At 37.0% G+C, this 23,121-nt stretch overlaps 2 protein-coding genes across 2 annotated transcripts; one reads left to right on the top strand and one right to left on the bottom strand.

Moving 5' to 3' along the window:
• The first annotated feature begins 8,181 nt into the window (after positions 1–8,181).
• LOC106153063 (protein rolling stone-like) lies at positions 8,182–17,786 on the top strand. The gene is made up of 4 exons (XM_087007984.1): positions 8,182–8,827; positions 12,162–12,372; positions 14,309–14,434; positions 16,904–17,786. The coding sequence occupies exons 1-4, from the start codon at positions 8,708–8,710 to the stop codon at positions 17,365–17,367; spliced, it is 921 nt and encodes a 306-aa protein (XP_086864110.1). The 5' UTR covers positions 8,182–8,707; the 3' UTR covers positions 17,368–17,786.
• A 176-nt stretch (positions 17,787–17,962) lies between these two features.
• On the bottom strand, positions 17,963–23,111 carry LOC106164759 (glutamate--cysteine ligase regulatory subunit). Its single transcript, XM_013542775.2, has 7 exons — positions 22,986–23,111; positions 22,613–22,678; positions 21,967–22,048; positions 21,442–21,498; positions 20,781–20,980; positions 20,069–20,183; positions 17,963–19,453 (listed from the first exon to the last, which is right to left on the bottom strand). The coding sequence occupies exons 1-7, from the start codon at positions 23,097–23,099 to the stop codon at positions 19,275–19,277; spliced, it is 813 nt and encodes a 270-aa protein (XP_013398229.2). The 5' UTR covers positions 23,100–23,111; the 3' UTR covers positions 17,963–19,274.
• Positions 23,112–23,121: the final 10 nt, after the last annotated feature.

Genomic DNA, 23,121 nt, shown 5'->3' with positions numbered 1-23,121 from the left:
CACCTGCACAAAGTAATGGGAATCAGACTACGGTTCCTAGAGGACTCCCATTCCTGTTACATCTGGGCTACATGTGAAACTTTTGGTCTTGTAGAGTATCGTATGTGACATCGAATATTTGCACTACTTTGAGCATATGAAGGTATCACCACCGGGTTTATTGAATATTTGTGAATAGTTTAACTAACAACCTCTCACCTAAAATGAGCTATACCTGTTGTTATTTGCATAACAACAAGTTGTTCATGGTAGTGCGAGCTGTCTTCCCGAATGCTCACTTGACAGTTGGAAAGAGTCGAGTGTAGACGCAACAGTAGGCCTATATGTGTGATGCAGTCAGAACGTCGAGCTTTTATAAGGCGTGGAAGCAAATGTATGTTTGTGAGTATCACTATTTCTTGATCATTGAATACTAAAGGCACAGAAGAACGAAAAAAATATTTACGACAAATATTTATGACATGAATCCTTTTACTATATTTCCGTGTGTTGTCCATCCATTGCACGGTTCACTATACTTTTAATATCAAGAGGAATATATTAACGGTCGTAGCAATAACTTCACCCACCCTGCGAATGAAACGGATTATGCTATCAAAGTTACTTTTTTAACAAGAGGCCTCAAATAGTTATATCATTAACTAATTCCAGATCATAATTTTGGTTTTGCGCTAGCTGAATCTGAACATCAGACTAGTTAATAAACGTGCACGCCATTCCATTTATATGTGCCCTCTGCGCTATGATATTACATGCATTGTTAGATTGTAAAGAGCCTGTCTGTTTAGTTCAAAGTTGTAAACATTATTTTATCTTTTCAGGAGCTCAACGAGATTCTGAACAGCATCCGCCTCAAAGCAACCTATGGAGTCTTGCCTTTGTTTCACACACAGGAACCCACGCTCCTTCGTACATCTATTAAATGAAAACTCAATAAAATTTTGTAACATGGCGTTTTACTTTTCACTTTGTTATGAAATTATTATGATAAGGATAATAGTAATCATAATGTAAAATGAGTTTTTTAGTTTTATTGATCTGTAAATAATGTCTTATGTGGTATGTTTTATGTGGTATCTAAATTTTAAATATTTGTAAAATGACCATTTTCTTTTTAAATAAATCCCCCCAAGCTGTTTTAGGGCACTGAAATAAAATATCTAGAATGACTTCCAACAACCTACATTTTTAGTTCAAATTTATATAAATTTACAATCCTGTTTTTTTTAATTCACATTTTTTTTTGATCTATAGCATATGGAACTAATTCGTTTGGATATAATTTTTCCTATATTCTCTTATATAAGGAGGGTCCCATTTCGACGGGTTCTGGATCTGCTATCGTGGATTCTTTTAATTTGGCCACCCATTCTTAGTATAAATACTTAATTGGATATTTGAACGTAATAATGAAAAGATGGGCGATTCTCATATAAGCTTAAATTCAGTTAGTTCTTTTAAATGGATTCGGCTGAAATTGGCCAAAAAATTTGATTTCTGAGGTATAACAGAACGATTTCTTTAGGTCCTGTTTTCTGAACCAAATTGGGATAATTAAGACTAGACCAACTTGTCACCCCTTCTAATGCAATGGACTCGTCCCACCTGTCACCCCTTCTAATGCAATGGGCTCGCTCCACCTGTCACCCCCCTCATGCAATGGACTCGCCCCACCTGTCACCCCTTCTAACGCAATGGGCTCGCCCCACCTGTCACCCCTTCTAATGCAATGGACTCGTCCCACCTGTCACCCCTTCTAATGCAATGGACTCGCCCCACCTGTCACCCCTTCTAATGCAATGGACTCGCCCCACCTGTCACCCCTTCTAATGCAATGGACTCGCCCCACCTGTCTCCCCTTGTAATGCAATGGACTCGCCCCACCTGCCACCCCTCAAATGGAATGGAATCACCCCGTAACACCCCTTTATTTGGAATGAAGTTTCCCCACCTGACATCCCTCGGATAGAATGGACTCCCCAACTCGTCTATGAGACGTGGCGTACTATTCAACCTTGCTTTAGACAACTCGTCATGGATAGACTTTTTGACTACTCCTGTGTTAGCTGACTTTGCAAGCAATTTATTAGAATTAATATTCTAAAATGAAGATAAAACAATCCGTTAATTCATCACAAACTCCAATCAACTATCAGGATTACTTTAAAACACATTTTTAATAATTTTGATTCACTTTATTACATATTTGAAGTTTATTTTAAATTTAAAAAAAAAGTTTTTCATTATGTTGGTTATTTCGGATAGGTACCGACTGCCCGAGGATTATAAAATCCTCATCGCTCGAGTCGCCGACTAACCGCAACCCCAATTTGTAATCAGCCACTATGTGTAGTTAAGACAGCCTATGGCGCAAGTTTGATGCCCAACGTTATACCGACAGCGTATGGCGCGACTACTGCATGCCATATTGGTAAATATTACCGACACATCTTTTTATTTTATAACATTGTTAGAACGTTTTAATACTTGATGTGATGATAAAAGTTGTGCAAATTGTAGTGATGTAAAATATGAAATCCTTTGTTCATGTGTTTTGGCTGAAATCAACAAAAATGTATAATTTGTAAATTTCTTCAAAATACGTCAATAGAACATGCTAGCAACGTTTCTCGGATCAATCTTAATGACAGCGACATTGTAGAACGTTACAATAACGTTTTCTTAACGCTTGTTGATGGTCTAACAAATATATGACCCTGTTATCAAAACGTTCTGTGTAACCTGGGTATACGTTACCTTCATTTTTTTGCATGCGTTAAAACATTATTAACAAGAGACCGAATATCTATAAAATCAAACTTTTTAGAATAAACTCAAATGGCATTAAATAGATCTTTTTTATTAATGATAACAAATTATGAGTTATTGTTTTAAAATTAAAGTAACACCAAAAATTTCAACCTTAAAGGTACACTCCATGGGTTTGAAAATCCCCCAAATGCCATCCGCAGCAGTGGCGGATTTAGGGGATGTCAGGAGGGGTTCTGACCCCCATTCAATTTCTGGAAAAAAAATACACCAATGGCCCCCTCTTGCAATTAGAATTTTGACTAGCAGAATCATAGTTCTAAACCGTACCAAATGGCACCATTTGCCCTCTAAAATACCAAAAATTTTCCGAACCCCACGCCAATGGTGGGGGGAGGGTCAATTCTTATTTTACGAACACAGGACTTTTTTAAGAACTATCCCTTCAACAAAAAACACTATTATTAAGATTTAAAAGAATCATTTCGACGTAAAACTGAGGACTTCGAAACCAGTCATATTATCTATCCTTTGTATGATGCAAAGCGCCCATTCCAAATTTGGGTTCGTTTGGTAAAAATAAACTGAAGCAAAGGTTATCTTAAATTGAGTTTAACTTTGGAATCGATTTATCAAAAATAAAAAAAGGAGAGACAAAACACTCTTTTAGAACTGAGTAACTCAATGTACCGAGCCAGTGTTAAAGTATATAACAAATTAACTGTGCTGAAATTGTAGAACTTGTATTCCATATGTCTGTGATGTAAAATTTCTGGTCATTTTACAAAATTCGTGTCACACTGTCCACGAAATCAAATATTTTATACCAAATTATATTATATGTGTAAAAGAGACTGATTTTAAAATGGGTTTCAAAAATACCAATGTGTTGGTCAATTTCCAAAAGTACCATACTAGCATCCGAAGCACCCACGCCGAAACATTTTTCATTCCAGTGAACATTTAACTAGCTGCGTATATTGCAATCGATTGTCGAAGCTTAACAAGTAGACGGATAGGCTATACTACCCTTTAAGACTTTTATCTCGCGGTTAACCGTTAACCCTCCTGTAATCAGAATTTATACTCCGATTTGAACCACTCGTTTGACCAACTGGTATAGGAATCGATTCCAGTTAGGCTATCACTAAGGTTCCATTACACTGTCGCTTCACCGGTGCATTTGCCAATTCGCATTGTCCATTTTAAGGCAAATCTGATTTATAAGAGCAGTGATCTTGAAGGCTGGTTCTTGTAGAGGTAAGGGACCATTCCCAGACCCTATTGTACTAACTGTGGATCAATCTATCTCCAAGGGAATTCTCACCAAATTGCAATCACCTTAAGCGGCTAAGATGTCTGTCACGCCTACTGAAGCTGCTAGGGGGGAATTAATTATCGTTTAGCAGCTTCAGTAGGCGTGCCAGACATCTAAGCTGAAAGCAATTTAGCGAGAAACCCCTTGGAGATGGATCGATCCTGTGAGATCGATCTAGGTATGGGAACTCAATCTAACACAGCTAACCTTTTTTGTGAACTACAGCATATTTTTACAACTTTCTTGCCAATTAGTGGTGTCGAGGTACGGAGTAATTAATTATAAGCTCTGTAAAAGTGATTGATGCAGGGATCCAGTCCAACAAACAGATCAATAAAATGTTTTGTCGATTGGTAAAAATTCCATTACATGGTTACAACACATGTTTGGAGAGTATTTCCCACATAGAGTACAATGAAGCTGTTTGCAGCTAATGAAGGCTTTCTATGAAAGACAAATACTGTGGGCTTTATATAAAACGACTTCACTGGCTGGTCAAAGATAATATAGTATTTGGTGAAACTGGAAAACCATTTTTAAAATATGTTTCAATCTAGGGCATATTTTATAGTAATAATAATGTTTATTGAGCGTTTGCTTGCTCACTAATCTACGAAGAGTAGTATATATACATGTACATGTATACAATAAGTATAATAAAGAATATTTATGTATATGAAAATAGATTTTCTGGATGTAGAATGAATATTCACCCCTTATGATAAACAGATACCGGATCTGCCGATATGAGTTCTCAAAACCCGATTCAATTTTCAGTTTTGCAGTACCTACCTGAAAACCATAAAGCGTTCTTGGTGCAAACCAGGAGCTAATTGCCACCAACAACTCATTTCAGTTGTTGTCATATGGCTTCCTAAAATCGGTATTTACAAATCAATCTTTTTGACAAGTTATTGCACATTCCAAATAGCGCTTGGGAGCCAGTGGAAGAGAATGGGTAGAAATGGAGTCTTAATTACGACAGGTGTCGCAGTGACAGGCAAACGACAACTTTGTGATTGGCACTGAAAAACATATCGACTGTCGCCGTATAATTGAAAATCCAACACGCGACGGATTCTTTCGAAAGTAGTTTCATATGGGTGTGGAACATTATCAGAGAAAATAATAGCTAAAGACCGATAGATGGATTTGAGGTCAACTACATAGCGCTGTATAATGGACTAAGCTTGTGCACCCCCCCCCCACCCCTCATCACGGTTGATGGTTTTGCTGTTCACATTTCTTATTTTGATGGATTACAACTTTTGCTTGTAATTGTCATTTTCACTGCTCTGTCACCCCTTCCCTACCTATTCAATTGATGATATGATTATACCTATCTGTGCCGCGTGATCGGTTAATGCCGATTTATTCCATGCTGGTTGATAGGTTTGTCGTTCAGCTTTCGTGCCTGCTGGAGATACTTGCTGTTATAAGTGACAACATTTTCCTACATGCTTCTTCAACATACTTGTAGAGCAAGAATCACTAGGGATTTTGCAAACTACGCCACTGCAGTGCTCAATTTTTTTCTTATATCTTTGAAGTATAGAAGAATTTTTTTCTGAGAGTTTGATGTGGCTTCATTGCAGTGCTGATGTTTTACTTTCTGACAATCCTGACAAGTGATTCGGAGAGACCTTTGAGATACAGAATAACAACCATGCCCTTTAATTTTGTTGGTATCACCGTTTCTTTTGGCCTTTGTGGCAGAACAATTTTCATGTCTGATTCTTATGCGTTTCTGGCGGTTTCTATTTAGTAGTATTCATATTTTATTACAGCTCACAGTATAACCCTGCTGAAGAGAATAAACAGCCAGTCTTCAAAAGCTTCTGACAAGGATAAATCCACATGCAGTGTGAATGTGGTAATTCATCTCCAATATTTTATTATTATATAGTATTAAATACTGTTTTATTTTTCTAGACGACCCTCTGACCTCACATCTATTGAACACCACCAGCAACAAGAATCTGTGAACCTGGGCACGGTACATCAAACTGGCGATACTCATCACAACGACTTTATAACGGCTAAGCACGTCATTATAATTTATCGGTTTTTTTCTCTTAATATAATTTGTTTGAATGGATAGATAAACAACGAGTGCGTGAAGTGGTATGTTTTTTAAATGATCTAACGTGTAATAGCCTATACTATGCCACGCCACGCCACGCCAAGCCATGCCACACCATGTCATGTCATGCCATGTCATGCCATGCTATCCTATGCCATACCATGCTGTTTTGCCATGCCACGCCATTCAGAACAGTGGACTAACGCCATGCCTCTCCACACCACGCCACACCATGCCATGCCATGCCATGATTTGCTTTGCTATGCCATGCCATGCCATGCCATGCCATGCCATGTATTATTTTGCAATGCTATGCAATGTCACACTACAGTACACTAAAGTACACTAAACTAGGCCTACTTGTTACTTTTGTGGTTCTTATAGGCCAAGCACGTGCCTTTGATCCACGTGCCATAGTCATACATTGGGAAGACATATGTGACCATTTCGAATAATTCTACTAGCCTCTATGTTATTTTTTTTTAGATATCTCATTGTTTTTAGGTGTTTTCTCTCCTTGTGATAAACGACAGTCACGCATACTGTTAAGTTTATTACATATTGTAATCCAGAGACATTTGTTAACAACGGATATTACATTACATCATATAATGCGTAAATGGCGGTATCAAACATCAAACCTAAAACTCATATATACCGTATGTGTATTACAATAAACTCGACAAGATTGAAAAAAGAAATCAAAAAAGAAAACACGATATGTCTGCTTGATATATTGGCTGCTGTAATGGCTCTTGCGGCTGATGGTCTTTGCAGGCTCCGTAATCTATTAACTAATTTACTGTAAAGAAACATTGGATGATGACATGTGACGGCTTGTAAATATATCGACGCCATTAGCTGTCAGCCTCAATACAACACATTACTTCTACTCTGGGTTATTTTCTTTTTTTCTATCTTTACTATCATAACGCATTATCTGATCGCAAATAATGCGACAGGGATTGTCAGTGACTTTGGTCTCAAAACAAGATTGAAAATATATTTGTGTGTATGAAAATATATAACTGGTTAAAAGTAGGAAGTGCCTTTCGAATTTTGACACGTGTGTGTGTGTGTGTGTGTGTGTGTGTGTGTGTGTGTGTGTGTGATGGGGAGGGGGTTTATTGAACGCAGGAGAGGCGGATCTGTGCAACGCACAAACACACGCACTTATACGCACGCACACGCAGACAGTGATAGAAGAAGATGCCGAAGAGCAGTGGATCATTTACACATTAAAAAGCTGAAGATAGAGATTTACTGACGCCAGATTCTTTACCAAACGGATATGGATCATCTTAAGATTACTCCCTACCCTCTGACACCAGGGACTCCTAAAATAGTATCCAAAATCAAAGTATCAGCATACAATATTCTGTTCAACAGACTACTAGGGCATTCTGTGGTCAAAGAGTAACTTTTTTTCTTTAATGTTCAATGTCAACTTCGTTTTTAATTTCACTCATTCAAAGAAAGAGAGCAATAGCGTGTGTATGAGAGAGAGAGAGAGAGAGAGAGAGAGAGAGAGAGAGAGAGATTTCACAATGGCTTTATAAGTAAACATTTCAGTCGTTATTTTTTAGCTCAGTACAGAAAAATTTTTCCTCTTCTTTTACAATAGATTGGCTCCAAGTCCACTGTGACTTCTGGGCTGCGTTGGTGATCTCAAACACCTATCTACTTTTCACATCTTATGCAGTTTAAATATTTTTTAACATTGCACGGCTAGGTCAAAATGTTTATCAATCATGAAGATCTGTTTAGTTTCAAAAATATAGGTTCATTCAGTATTTAAAAGAGAGCGAAAGTAACATGCACAAGGTCCATCCCCAACAAAGCCAACAACAAAAAGTGTTCATTTGCAAAAAGTAAGAAGAAGAAAATTTAATCTACGACCTATGTACCTGCATGCTGTGACGCATGTAAAAAATGCAGTGAAACTGTTACCGGCTGCTTGGCCATGGACTAAGGAATAATTTTCTAGGAAGTGACCACTCGGTGTTCAGGAAACGTTTGAGCCCCGCTGTGAAATTTACCGTATTGAGATCGATGGAGGACTTTTCGCTTCTTTGAATTCAAGCTGCGAATCGATTCAAACCCGAGCCCCCGTGAACAGTAATATAAGCGCCGGCTGGGTCTGCATCATGCAAGCTGACGATGACGTGCGCGGAGATATAAAATTAAGATATTTATCGTGCGGGCTGTTGTCAAAGCTAGCTATATTTTACATTTGCTAATACCAAGGTCTTTATTGGTAATTTAAAAGTGAAGCGGTGACGATAAGGGAATATATAGAGCGGAAAGTGAAGTTGGTCCATATTTTCACGCTGACTGCAGAAACTGTTGTTAATGCCACCACTCTTCAGAGGCTATCAAGAACATCGCAATGTAGGCCTTCACCCATGGTGAATAAGTATCCAAACAGAAGGCGCTCCAAGTCACGTGAACAGTGTAAGCTGGCAGAAAACATCTGATGAGGTCGATCATTTTGGTGAAGTATATTTTATATTGCGGGAGGCATTTTCCTTGACAACATGGCAGTGGTAGTGCATGAGCTGGATGTACCGCGCCGAAATAACTGCTGTTCGGCTGAGTTTGCCTGTCCGCACTTTACGCTCGAACACGACAATCCCGTGTTGTTTCTACAACCTCAGGTTAGTGCGTGTGTCAGTGTGTGTGTGTGTGCTTGTGTGTGAGTGTGTGTGGTGTGTGTGCGTGTGTGTGTGTGGTGTGTATGTGTGCTAGTGTGTGGGTGTGGGTGATTGTGTGTGTGTGTGTGTGTTTGTGTGTGTGTGTGTGTGTGCACAAAAGAAAGAGAGAAATAGCGTGTGTATGAGAGAGAGAGAGAGAGAGAGATTTTACAATGGCTTTAATTTATAAGTAAACATTTTAGACGTTCTTTCTTTTTTAGCTCCAGTACAGATTAAATATTCTAGACCCCATTCTACACTGGAGATAACAGGACTATTGTAAAAGACGATCTATGTTTAAACTCCACTTACATATAAACACACATATGTACTTTTCTTATACGCAATAAAAGTACATGTAAAAACCTCAGTCATGCATCTACTTGCTTTATTGACACTGTGGCAATACTTCAGCATTTGCAGGATTAGTGGGTTATAACAAGCCAATATATGTCACTACCCAATCATCTTAAGCTTAATATGATAGATTATACAAACGTATGCTGGCAGGCGGGAGATTTATAGAAAAAAAAACGAGTATATCGGTGTGTAGGAAATATTTTTAAAATACAGTGAAGTCGCAAAGGTAAGATCAACCGAAGATGGGCCGTGAGAGAGTCTAAATGGTATACATCCCTTTCTAAGTCAAACGCTATCATGTCTTTGGGTCACTGCTCTAAATATAAATATGCCTAATGCCAACCGAGCTCTCGCTTGCTTTGCCTTTTAAAAATAGAATGATTAGCTTGGAAAAATCTAGCACTCCTTGGAACAACAGCCCGCATATGTAGGCCTAAAGGTATAACCTAACCTTAGCGCTCAGCCGAAACGGGAGATTGAGAGAATCGATTGTGAATTTTCTTACTGATCAACACATTCAGTAACAAGAGGTCCCAGGGGTGCTTGGGGTCTGATGGTTCTGATTACATGCGTCTCCCTTTTGGCCCGAGGGGGGGGGGGGGTTCGAAGGCTACGCACCCCCTTGGTTTCGAAAGTACCCCTTTTTGAAAACGGTCTAACCATGCAGTGCGTTTGGAGAATGGTTAGTGACTTTTCCTTTTTGATTCAGAATAGTACAACATTCCTCCTATCTAGAAAACTGAGCCAGCAAAGATTAGAAACATTTGCCGTCACCCTGTGGAGCAGAGAGCTGATTATGTACCTCTTGTGCATCGCCACACTTTCATTATCACACAACGTGATGTGCCAATACTTTGGTACTCGGGGTTGAATGCACGGAAACATATGGCAAGTACCTCATCCAAGATTCAACATTTGCAAGAATAAGCTACGAATCGATTTCAAACTAGACGAGAACTAAATAAAAAATACCTGTGTCTAACGTACAGCAATATTATACCCAAGACCAACCCAAACTGCACCCATGATATTCATTATACCAAAACATACTATATTTTAGTTCACAGCTTTTCTAATTGTTGTGATATTAACAGACATTCCCACGGAGCCACCTAGGTGACGGATCTAGTCCCAGAGGTCGAAATTAGGCATTGGTATCGGCATGAGTTACACTTATAGAGGTTTTCTATTCCCCAATGCTGCGGGCTGACGCCAATCCTGGCTAATAGTTCAAGACAAGCTTCGACAGGAGAGAAGAGATATCATCTGGCTTTAGTTCTGGGGCCTGTTTCGGTGCTGTTTCACAAAAGACCTATAGCCCGAAAACTAGTCTAAACTCTAAGACGTCTAAACTCTAAGAAGAAAGTTTAAGTCTGCTTTGACTTAAGATAAATCAGTGGGAGTGAGTTTTTTAAACATATAGGTTCATGAAAATTAAATAATATTATGTACGTATAGAGATGGCAAACCTCTTTTAAGTATTGTATGGTCATCTTAAAGAACATAAAAGTATAACCAATAAACTAATATATATCTTCTGATGATGGAGAAAAGAAAAAATGTTTTATAATGATAAATACTGAAACAGTGATTTAAGTGAATTAGTACATTACAAGGGAGTTGGGAGGTAGGTGTGGGATTAAATAAAGTATAGCTCATGTTTTGCAACGCGAAAGGTGTGGTTTATGTTCCAGACCACAAGTATACTTTATGAAAGTGGACTGCTACGTGGGGTTCGCCAAATATTTTGTCTAAAAGTGTAGACGACTAATTTTCAGGCTAAAGTCCTCTTGTGGAACAGCCCTATGGAATACTCGGTACTCTGGGTAGTCTAGACTCTAGCACCATAATAAGAAACGTCTCCACTAGAGTGAAACTAGTCTACTCTCCGCCATGGCCTGATAAATTTAAGAAAAAATCATTAAAGAATGACGTTTAACTTCTTTTTTTTTCGTCTTCCGACCCATTTAAGACAGCAGGGTATTTAGCTCTTGCATGAAACTGTTCGTCTTCATAACCACAGCACACTAAACACCACATGTATCTATTTTCGGGCTAAGACCCTAAGGTCCTCTAGAATAGCGTCTGATCCCACTGCTGAAATTTAGATTTATGTTTGATGAGATTAAGGAAGGAAGTAGATACCTTCCTCCTTGGATTACGGCAGCTAAGAGTTAAACATTAAAAAGCGGTACGTTTGCTACACTGTATAGAATTCTCATATCTGATCGAGACGGAATTTTCATATAAACTTATTTCCGAAAACTGCTCTTCTTCATCTGATTGCTACGAGGAATCCAAATTATCAAATATGATCCCAAATAGATGCCAGGATATCGGATTTAGAAGACTGTAAGGCAGCAATTACAATTAAACGAAAATAATCGTTATGTAAAATAATAGAAATGGACGAGAGAGAGAATCACCAATTAGCTGGATGCATATACTGTACAAACGTAAAGAGTCACACAAGCAAAAGAACCCACATCTAAATGAATAATTAATTAAATTCAAGCTAAGCATCCAGGTAAATAAATGATCAATCAATAGAATGTAAGTAGGTTAAGCTGGCTTGGCAAAACGCACCACTGCACCAGCCGACCGTAAATAGCTTAGTAAATGTACTTGATTTGTGTTTAAAAAGTAAACGCAGGGAAGTGAATTTATCCAGTCACATTGGAACTCGTTAATGGCAAAATAACATGAACATTATTGCACTTATGTATTTTACATGTTCTTTTCAAAGTCTGTGTTTAACTACAAGTTTCATTTCACTAAGCGAATATTAACAAAGGAAAAACATGAAAGATGTTTTTATTTTATATGTGCTTTTCACTACAAGTTTCATTTCACTAAGCGAATATTAATCTAGGAAAAAGATAGTATACCTATTGATTAATTGGTTGAATTATTTATTTATTTATTTTTATTTTTAAAGGTGAGAAAGTTCCACATCTCATATGTAATCTACCGTTGCCTGGCGGCTTTGTATTTTATCATCATCTTCATCTATAACGTCTCTACGTACGAGCATGGCGCCAAATACCTCATCTTTATCTCCAACTGGTCGTACATTACTCTGACCTTGCACCTGGTGATACTGGCTCTTACCTCCACGACATCGTATCTCAAGTTTAAAAGAGAAGCAGGTATTGTCCATGTGTTTTTTTGTTTTTTTTGTCTTGTCTTGTGTCGGCGCGTGCGCTTTTGGGAGGGTGTTTGTGTTAGTGTGCGTGCGTTTTGGTGCAAGGGCGTGTGTGTTTGCGTGTGAATTTTTTGTACGCTCTGCGTGTGTGTGCGTGTGTGTGTGTGTGTGTGTGTGTGTGTGTGTGTGTGTGCGTGCGTGCTGCTGTAATCAAGAGAGAGCCAGTGTGAGCATGTTCCTGTTTGTGCGTGTCACTGTGGGCGTATTAAACTGCACAGATGCGCATTTTCATGTCCTTTCAATGTGAATCACGGCCTAAAAATGATATTTTTGAACTTCGAACCTATTTCCATATAAACATACACTGTAATATTAAAAAGATTTCTCCTTTTAAATGAAACTCATCACGTCCTATATCTATTATCTTGTCATTAAAACCTGATATCGCTGTCTACCTCGCCTACCATCACATGTAAGACAGAGAGCACAATATGTAATCTAGATGGAGCATGCCATTCTCGGATCAAAAAAATATGTCTCTCATCCATCAATTATTGAGAAGTGCATTACGATCGATTCCAAAATACGCTAAAATATTTTCCGGCAAAGAGGTCATGGGATAAATGTGATGGATTCTCTGTGAAGGAAATTAATCCAATTTTCTTCGGTGGTGGTTCACAAAGCACAGGCCTAGGCTCTTTCAAAATTAGACATTGTTAAGACGGATACATAATTAAGCTTCATCTTAATTTTGCGGCTAACAAGCTTGTAAACGCGTTCATTTGAGATTAGTCTACACTGGAGGTCGAGAGTTAACATGATGATGGTTGAATCAAAGCCAAAGAAACATGTACATGTGCATGAAGCTCTAAATTTGCTAACAAGCTGTGTTAATTTTTTTACTGTCATTGCTACAAACAGAAAGACATTTACATGGTAAAAGTTGTACATTCGGGATATGCAGAATTTTGCAGTAGAACCAACTATTTTGGTATCAAAAACACGCCACCGTGATTAGGAATAACGTTGCATTTTCTATGTTGACATTCAAATCACACCGTACTCATGGCAAACCCGAGCCCCTGCCTAAACAATTACCTTTTTCTGTTTCATTGTGAGCAAAAATGTTAAAATGTCACAACGACTTGACACCACGCTCAACACTGAAAAGTGAGTGATTCAATAGAAAGGAGGATCACCTATCAAGTAGTAGAAAGTACTTTGTGTGATATAAAAGAAGCCTTGCGACATTTCTTCCAACGTGGTCGCAGCGTGTTGTATTTACCACTGGAGAAAGGAGATGACGCAAAATTTAGAATTGATTAGTAACATGACATTGTTTTCACAGTTCCCACTTTCCCCCCTGCAAGCATTTCTTGTTTCAACAATCAAAACACGAACTGAATAATCGTAATCTTGTCGGTTTTTTAATTGAACTTCGATGCCATCGTGAAAAATAACTCAATGGGCCTATCTTCTGGTATCAGTAGCATATATTGGATGGATAAAAATCCAGTACAAATTCAATCAGGTACTTTTTAACTATATAATTGTCTTGTGGATGAACTGAAAGAAAGCCCATCCCTACCCTTAATGCATCATAAACCCGTGAAGGAGCACAGCAATTTTCCAAAATCGTAGTTTAATAATATCCTCATCAATCTATTTATTATGACAGAGGACAAGAGTTTTCTGGAACAAAATTATCTCAGGCGAAAATTGGTGTTTTTAAATAAATTAACTTAATTTAACTTCCCTTAGGAAGACGTTTTTTTTCATTATTATTCCGGGGGGGATTTTATGGTATTATTAGCCTTTGTTGAAGTAAATCGCATGGGAGTGTTTTCGTGCGTCCATGTTTAGAGTGGGTGTGTGCGTGCGCGTGCGCGTGATTGTACGTGTTTTAACATGAGCTAAATCCATTGTCTACTGGTTTTCAGGGTATGCTACAAGTGCCTGCAACTCACATATGCACGGTTATCTGAAACTTTCCTGGGCATTGTTTAACATAGCGACGAACAGCGCGCTGTGTATGATGGTTTTGTACTGGATTCTGGTCTACAGAGGTAAGCAGCTCTCACCCTGATTTTCATGGAAATGTCAATATACCTTGCTGTGTGAGCCTAATCTCGACGTCACTTTGATAATCACCACCCACGGGGTGTTGTACAAGCCAAGCATACAAGTGCATAGGTTTCACAGTTTTTTTTCTTTTTTGTCTCTTTTTTTTTAATCATCTACTGTTATTTTTATGGAATATGCCATCTCTGAAAATGATAGCAAATGAATGAAATTAAATAAAAATAATGCATCGGTGCCCACCGTATTTCCTTTAATGAGCATTTGATGTATTAAACAAAAACAAATCTGGAAGAATCGAATCCGGCACGTTGAAGAGCAAGCAATTCTGATCGTCTGGGCGGATGACTTATGGCACTCTCTTTAAAAAATCGATCCATCATCATCCCGATAAAACAAAGTACCAGACAAGTACTACACTCCATTTCTCTGTTCCCTGTCGGCTGATATCATTTTGTTCTCGGACAAATACCGTAATTTTCCAGCTCAGTTCTGACAGATCTATCACCGCTTAATTCTTCCGGAGCTCATTCCTTTCCCGGAATTGATTTTTTGAGAGACGCGGCACTGTAAATGGTGCTCAAGTCGTAGCCAAGACATATTTCATATTAGGCTACTCTTAAATTCCCTGTTTTTGGTCCGGCCGTTAACTTACTGTAGAGGACCCGAGCTTGGATGTGACTTAGCATCTTTTATAGTACATTTCCTAACACAGACTCTTAGCAATCTTCTAAACATACTGGTAATGCAGTAAAGCCCCTATATTTATTAAATTGGACCCGAAACTGAATATTGGGGAAAATCTGATTTTGATTTCTCTCGGTTACCACCCTCGATTTAATCCCTGAAAAACAAATCCCAGATTAACAGTATTAGACTACTAGGAAATCTAAAAGGCGTGCTCGCCAGGGCAAATTCGATGAAGACCAGACTTACTCACATCCCTATAGATTTGTTTACAAGGCAGACTGCCATTACTTGAATTCAAGCTGTGCCAAAAGTTAAGTACACTGCGCTAATTCGGCTACATCCCCAATTCTCTGCAGAACTGAAAGTGGAAAAAAATCGCTGTCTGTCCTCAATTAAATTCCCGAAGCTAGCGCGAAAAAGCTGCGCCCAAACTAAACTGCAATAGGATGTCAATGCTTGATCTTCCTACCCTCTACCAGAGCCGCGTTTATTATTGTGGACATTTTTGGCTGAAGTGACATCAGACCAAAATGACTGTCTATTTATCTAGAGACATATCAGTGAATATCTGTGGAAAATCAATCCGTCGCCCTGGTAGAGGGTATGATCTTCCTAGGAAATTAAAAAACAGCTTTTCATAATTAGACCCGATTTCCGGGAAGTAGCTGACTTTGATATAAACAATGGCAATTATTCGTCCAGGGCATGTTTCCACTCACCGCATACACGGACAATTATAATTATTTCACGGCAGGAAATATTGCAACCGAGAGATTTACTCCGTGAAGTTAATACTAAATCGTTGTCCAGGTTTACCAGCCGGGCTTGCAGCCAGCAGGTTTAAATGTGGTTTCAGGGAAAAAAGTCCTTATCACACCGCAAAACCTACGTGCTTATTTCAAATGGCACGGAACATAGTTCAATTTAAAAAAAATTAAAATGATGTTGCAGTTCTGTCTATCACTTCACCTCCCCCCCCCCTCCCTCCCGGACACTGGGAGACCCCTGCTTACGAGTCTGGTGTCATATTTTAGGTCGTCAAATGTGTAAATCAATGGCAGTTAAGTCCCATTCACTTTTTTATAAAGACATGACAAATAAATCATAAATCCATCTAAAATAATCAGTAAAAAATTAGATACTCCAGTACGCTTTATAATCAGTGCCACTGGCTTGATCTTTGAGAGGGGCGACGGCAAGCGCGCGATTCCTACAAACACACCGGTGACTATCTGGTTTCATTTGTATCCAATAATCCATACTTTTTTGGCGCTATTTTTTATTTCTAGACCTTAAATATCGATTTGGCGCCTGAGAAGTCGTCGTCAGCAAACATTATGCGATTTGTAAAGCAAATTTGTGAGATTTGAGACTCTCATAACATTCAATGATCGCTGAGAAAGAGGGTATTTTTCACCAGAATAGAAAAAGGATTGTTGATTAATCAAATGTGGACCTTTTTGGAAATACAATTACGGAATTTATACCCCCTTTTTTAAATAATATGACTTACAAATAAGTATCAGGAGCCATTCGTGGCATTTTACAGTTCAATTTATTTCATTTTAGTTGGCCTACAATTCGGTTAGTCTAGAGATTAAATTTATAGATAGGCTATTTCTCGTAAAGAAAAAGCATTTACAAATTACATTCTAATCAATTTAAAACGACTTTTTTCGACTTTTTTCATCTATTAGACCATGACTAACTTTGAGCTTATTACTGCAAAGGGTGTTTTATAATCTGGTTGTCTATATTTCTTCCAGCGGAGACAACCAAACTCAACATTACGACCGTCACGGCTCATCTCTTGAACGCCATGGTGGTACTTGTCGATCTGTTCGTCGTCGCCATACCAGTCCGTTTACTACACATGTACATACCAATGGTTTATGCAACAGTTTATTTGATATTTGCCCCAATATACTGGGCCGCAGGGGGGTCGAATACAGCGGACGAATACAATCATATATGCTCGCCGATGGAATATACGAATATACCCGAAGTCGCTGCGGCGGAGTCGATTGCGATAGTTGTGCTAGTGATTCCTCTAATGCATTCGGTTGTGTTCTGCCTGTACAAACTGCGCCTATGCATTTACGGTGTTGCCGGAGTGGAGTATATTTTACAAAATCAAACTCAGCAACAAGATGTGTTGCCTCAACAAGCGTCTGTAGCAGTTAATGCCAAAGAAAGGGCGGCTTTTGACCATACACCCATAATTGTCTAAAGGAAACTGGTAGACGTCTTGCAAATCCTATTTATAATATGTAATATACAGTGTATATATAGGGATTATAATTTTCAGGTAGTTGGTGATAAATAAGTCAAACAAAAAGTTCTGACTCCATGCAAAATGGGGGTAAAAGAATAAATTCCAGCGATGGAGCCAGTCTGAAAATATGTTTGCTAAATAAGATGCATCTGGCCCTTATTTAGCACTGTAGGAATATATAGGAGCCGTTAATTTGGACTTTCCCCCGAGCACAAATATCTCATGTCTTTGTTAAACAAGGTACACAGGCCTTTATCAAAACTTGGTATTGTATTAGAAGCGATTCTTACTATTGTTTATTTCTAATTATGCATGAATAAGAATTCCATTTCTCAAGATAAGTCACGGGTAAATAAAAATTTTTGAAGCACTGACTTGATTTCTTGTGATTTTTATATTACTTAGCCAATTCTTCAGCTTGCAAGGTAACTTAAATTTATAAGTAAATTTAACCAATTTCTACTCATATTAAAAGGTTTTGAAAAAAGTGTGATATCTTTCTCTCGGGTCAGAAAAATAACATTCAGCACATAAAAAGAAGCCAGCAATATTTGTATAAAGAAACTAAAACAAGTAATCATTTTTATTGTTCTCCCAACTTTCTGTTTTATATGCTCATAGTCTGCAGATAACACACGTATGGCATGTGTATTAAGACTGCTGAAATGAAATTAAAAAACTATTCATTAGTGTTATTATCAACTTTTTACGCCACAAAACTCTACAGCAAAATGTTGACTGTACTCCTACGCTTAAAAATGTAGAAAATTGGATATAGACATGCATAATATCCCTCACCTTATCAATGAAAATTATATACAATATTGTAGTCTGTATTTGTGCATGTACGTGTGTGTGTGTGTGTGTGTGTGTGTGTGTGTGTGTATCTGCATGGATCTTGTACATATCTACATTATTCTTTATAAACTATACAAGTATAAAGCACATCCCTTACAGACCAGAGATACATATGGTGAGAAAAAAATCTTAACTTCAAAATTTTACAAAATACATAAATTTTACATCAATCTTGGCTCAATACTTTCATAAAGCTATCTCAACCTGTAACAGTGTGCTTACAGATTTCCTTTACAAAAATTTATACACTAGCCATTTAAGTTCATCATATTGGCTCTAAATGCTAAAAAGAAAACTTGAATGTTAAATGCTCAATACATTAGCAGCTCAAGTAATACAATTCCAAACCCATGATTTATGGGACCAACAGTCGCTGCAGTAACTTTTTCAAAGTAATAGAAAAAACAGACTTCATATTTTATGCAGTTTTAGATAAAAAAAATACATGAACTTTTAGGTTTTGTGTTTTCTTTTCGTATTCAGTCACTAAATGAAAGTGAATGCTCTATATTTTTGGCACACTTACTTAATTGTCTGACTCTGTGTACATGACCAGTGCTCTAAATATGGCCAAAATGAACTTCTATAGTGAATATGTCATAAGACTTTGAAATTTGGAGTGAATATTGCAGAAGCTCAACATTTCCTCTTTGTAACACCACTTCTGGTTTATGACATCACTGTGACAGTGTGACATCCCTTTTTCTGAATATCATTTCACTTCCTTTTTATTCAATCACAACCTTTTAGCAAATAATATTGGATAACTAAATGTCTATCACTCCAGTATATTTTTATGAGCTATTACTGTATGGTAACTTTATGAATACAAGTATGAAAAATTCTCTCCTTCTACTACACTGACACTATGCAGGGAGAGTTGCAATTTTTTTCATAACGTCATTTCCTGTTCACAAATTGTGAGACATCACTTCCTGTTCATGAAATAATTCCCATTTTGTGACATCACTTCCTGTTCATGACATAATTCCCATTTTGTGACATCACTTCCCTTTTTTGACATCTCTGACAGCTTTGACTAGATACCCCTTGGCTTTAATGATCCCCCGGTCCTTGACCAATGCTGTGTAGCGGGCTATCCAGGATACTGACCAACCCTCCGAGTCTTTCTCAGTCGCTGTAGTGCAGAGAACGTCTTGGAAAGTCTTGTCTGGGAACATTTCTGTGAATTGAAAAAGGCAAAAACCAAATTAACATGAAATTGAATTATAATGAAATAAAGACAAAATAAAATTAAAGTGAAAGAAAAAGACAAAAAAGTATAGTCACCAGCTGGATTCAAAAAGAAAATACGTGAAAAAAAGAAATTCGGTGTCATTTTCTACACGTTCAGAAGCTATCTCGGCTTGGTGAAATTTCATTGTCAGAAAAAAAAAACAAAAAAAAACAACAACAACAAATATATAAATGACAAGAACAATGACAATGCAGCAATAAAAAGATCACATTAACACAAATGTAACAAATATCCATATTATAATGACCAACTGCTGGAATTATAAAATACAAGAAGAGACATCTCCAGTCTTAAACAGACAGCAAATCTTACAAGTATACAGTCACTATTTCAGACAGAGAACCATATTCCTAAATACTTTGCCCACTGGAGGAAAATGCTATCCATCCCACTCATCAGACTGGTGGCGGATGGATAGATTTGGCATACAATACACCATGTTTGATAAAGTCATAGGATACTGCCGCTGAGGAGGTGGATTTCAAACTTTTTAAATAGGCAGCAAACCTGGTAAATATACAGTCGCTATGTCAGACTTGCCTTTGGGATCACTGTGAGTTAGTAGTTGTATATCCTGCTCCTTGGCATATTCTGTCAGCTCAGGGGGCATTACACAACAGCTGGCCAAGTTGACATGGTTAATACAGGGCTTGACCTAAAAATCAGAAAAAAAATAATAAGATGGAATGAACGTTAGTTTCCTGATTCACTTTTCTCCTTTTCAGTATTGCTATTTTTTTGCATTAAATGATAGATTGTTCTATACATAAATAAATAGAAACAGATGTCCCCAAAAATTGCACTTACTCTTTGACTGCCCATTATACTAATCAATTTTTTTTTGTTTGTTTTTTGAGAAAATAAAAGTTTTTAAAAATGTTTATTCAATTTGTTATTTTAATATAATTTTAATATAATTTTATTTTTTTAACTCGTAGCACTTGTATCGATGTCAATAAACAATTAAATCAAATCAAAATGAGTAATGTGAAGTCAAAGAGTGAGTTAATTATTTCAAGACACCCTGTAAGTGATCTGGAACTGGTGTGTCACAGGCAGTATTCACAACAGCGTACTAGTCCATCTACAGATAAAATATGGGGACTCACTTAAAAACTTGCTGAAGAATCCCCTAATACACATTGATAAGATTCCCCCGGAGATAACACAACAAGCACTTAAGTGGATCAGCCATATTTGTTCCGTGGATTGGATAATCCACTATTGTGAATACGGCAACAGTTTCTCTTACTGTGGACCAAGTGTGTAACTGTTCAAGTTCATCCTTGGCAAGGTCACTAATACCAATGGCGAGAATCTTCTCTTTTTCTACCATTCTTTCCAGTACTTCCCACAGTGTTTTTATCCCATCCATAGACACGGACTTTTGGTCTGGCTGGGACAGTGACAGTAGTACTGTCTCCAAACTGGTCACATCCAAGTCTGCCAAAACTAAAATAATATTTTTGCATATGTGTAGAAAATTTATAGTTACACCTACATGTAAGTCATTAAATGTTTTAAAGAAGTTTTTGTATCTTGACTTAATCTACAAATATTCTGAGTTGGTGAATTTACAGTTCAATCAAGTCATAAAAAATTCTTTATGCACTTTAAGTCTTTAACCCATTTGTGGTGGTGCTATGGGTAACTGATTGAAAGTTTATGGAATTATGAAAAATTTTTTGAATCACAGATATGCAGTGCATGCATGTGTGCATGCAAAAACAAATAGTGCTGATAAGATATACAATCTTAAGTGATATATGATACTAATACCAAAGGATGAAAGGTGATGAAATATATATATGACATTATATATATAATAAGAGATATTTTTATGTGATATAATATATGATAAAATACAATGATGTGCTATAATAACAAGTCATATAATACTTGATGTTATCTACCTTTTTCTATTGCATCTTCTAAAGCCAATGGATCTGGCTGAGTTACAAATATCTTCACTGTAAAATAAAAATAAATAATTAAAATAAGTACATAGAAAAACTTACAGAAAAAAAGAAATAATAACTTTGACTGATGCATTGTTTACTTCAGTTTATGTAAATAATAATTTAAAAAAACAGGTACACACTGAGAATTTTTCTTTGCGAGACCTAAAAAGATATGATATTATGATATTATATGATATTACACCCATAAGCAAAATTTTAGAGCATTACCTAGCATAATTTATCTAGAACACCTGTTCAAATTTGAAAATATTCCCATTTTTGTTGATTTCTTGAAGGGTGAGTCTATATAAATTAAGACCATATGACAGAGAAAGAAAAAAAAGAGTAAGCTTCAATAAAGTCTCAAGATAAATATCTGTCCAAATCTTATGATGATATTCTAAAGTCGAAAAAAAGGACAAAAAAAATACTAGGATTTTTCTTGAGAGCTATCCAAATATGTAAAAATTGAAATACCAGTAATTTTGAGCTGTTCTCTATCATCTCCAGAGAGATTGCTGCTAAAAGTTGGATTTATACATTTCAGGTCAGTTGCATACTGAAAAAGGAAATGAAATATCTTTCATATACATGCACTGAAAATAAATCTTAAAAATAACATGCAGCAATAAAAATACTGATACACAGAAAAGAATAAAGAGGTGCTAGTATGTATAGTCAAAAGTACATTATTACACTATATGATTCTTTCACCCCATTTCCATAGATTTTTAGATCGATCTATCCCTGTGGGGAGTCTCACTAGATTACTGTCAGCTTGGCAGGCTTAAGCGTCTGTCCCACCTACTAAAAGCTGTAAGGGGGTAATTAACTATGGTGTCCGCTCGGCTGACTGCAATTTAGCATGAACCCTCAGGGAATTAGGTTGATCTAAAACTTAATCTTTAGATCGATCTAAATCTCTGGGAAAGCACCCTTTGTGTAGTAAACCACATTGCAACAACCTGTCGACAAAGGATTTCTGTTCTAACAAATGTTAAATTGAAATATGACATCTAATTCTGCACATTTTGATGTCAAAAAATCCCCCAATCTGTCAATTCTAAAGTTAATCTACATATTTTATATAAAAATAATAATTCACAAAATAAAGGAAATCTACCTGTGCTTTAGTTTTATCCAAATCGTTGAGCCAAGACCCCACAGTGGCACTTATACACTCTTTCAGCTAGATAAAACAGAGAGAAACATTATAAATATGATTATTTAAAATAATAATAATAATTAATTAATTAATATCTTAGTAAACGCAAGGTTGATCATTTTTATAATCTTCATTATAATTATTATTATTTTAGCACGACATTGAAAATGAAAGAGAAAAGTGAAAGTTCACCATGACAAAGCAAATTTTAAAGGCTTTTTGTTACTCCCAGTTACATGTTGACTGCCTATGTCATTTGTAAACAAAGACATTCACGTTGTTTTCACAAAATTGGTACAACGTCATGGTACCAAAAGCGACACAATATTACCTCATCTGTGGGCGTGTGGTTCGGCTTCCTCTTCAGACGATTCCAATTCACAATACTCCCAGTATTTATCAAAATCGACCCAGCCTTAGGAAAAATTGGAATTTCGTCGGCCATGTTGAAACTAGGTTAGCGATTA

The sequence above is a fragment of the Lingula anatina genome, chromosome 3 (assembly GCF_051362555.1).
Source record: "Lingula anatina isolate TDL-2025a chromosome 3, LinAna3.0, whole genome shotgun sequence".
NCBI classification, from domain to species: Eukaryota; Metazoa; Brachiopoda; class Lingulata; order Lingulida; family Lingulidae; genus Lingula; species Lingula anatina.
The sequence above is the reverse complement of the archived record's forward strand: the minus strand, read 5'-3'. Positions and strand labels throughout refer to the sequence as shown.

What these genes read in the sequence shown, in the direction of transcription:
- LOC106164759 (XM_013542775.2), bottom strand. Translation starts at nt 23,099, where the DNA reads ATGGCCGACGAAATTCCAATTTTTCCTAAGGCTGGGTCGATTTTGATA. An exon ending in ACCACACGCCCACAGATGAG is followed by an intron (nt 22,679 to 22,985) that starts GTAATATTGTGT and finishes TGTTTTATCTAG; the next exon opens with CTGAAAGAGTGTATAAGTGC. An exon ending in AACTCACAGTGATCCCAAAG is followed by an intron (nt 19,454 to 20,068) that starts GCAAGTCTGACA and finishes TTCAATTCACAG; the next exon opens with AAATGTTCCCAGACAAGACT.
- LOC106153063 (XM_087007984.1), top strand. Translation starts at nt 8,708, where the DNA reads ATGGCAGTGGTAGTGCATGAGCTGGATGTACCGCGCCGAAATAACTGC. An exon ending in CAAGTTTAAAAGAGAAGCAG is followed by an intron (nt 12,373 to 14,308) that starts GTATTGTCCATG and finishes ACTGGTTTTCAG; the next exon opens with GGTATGCTACAAGTGCCTGC. An exon ending in CTGGATTCTGGTCTACAGAG is followed by an intron (nt 14,435 to 16,903) that starts GTAAGCAGCTCT and finishes TATTTCTTCCAG; the next exon opens with CGGAGACAACCAAACTCAAC.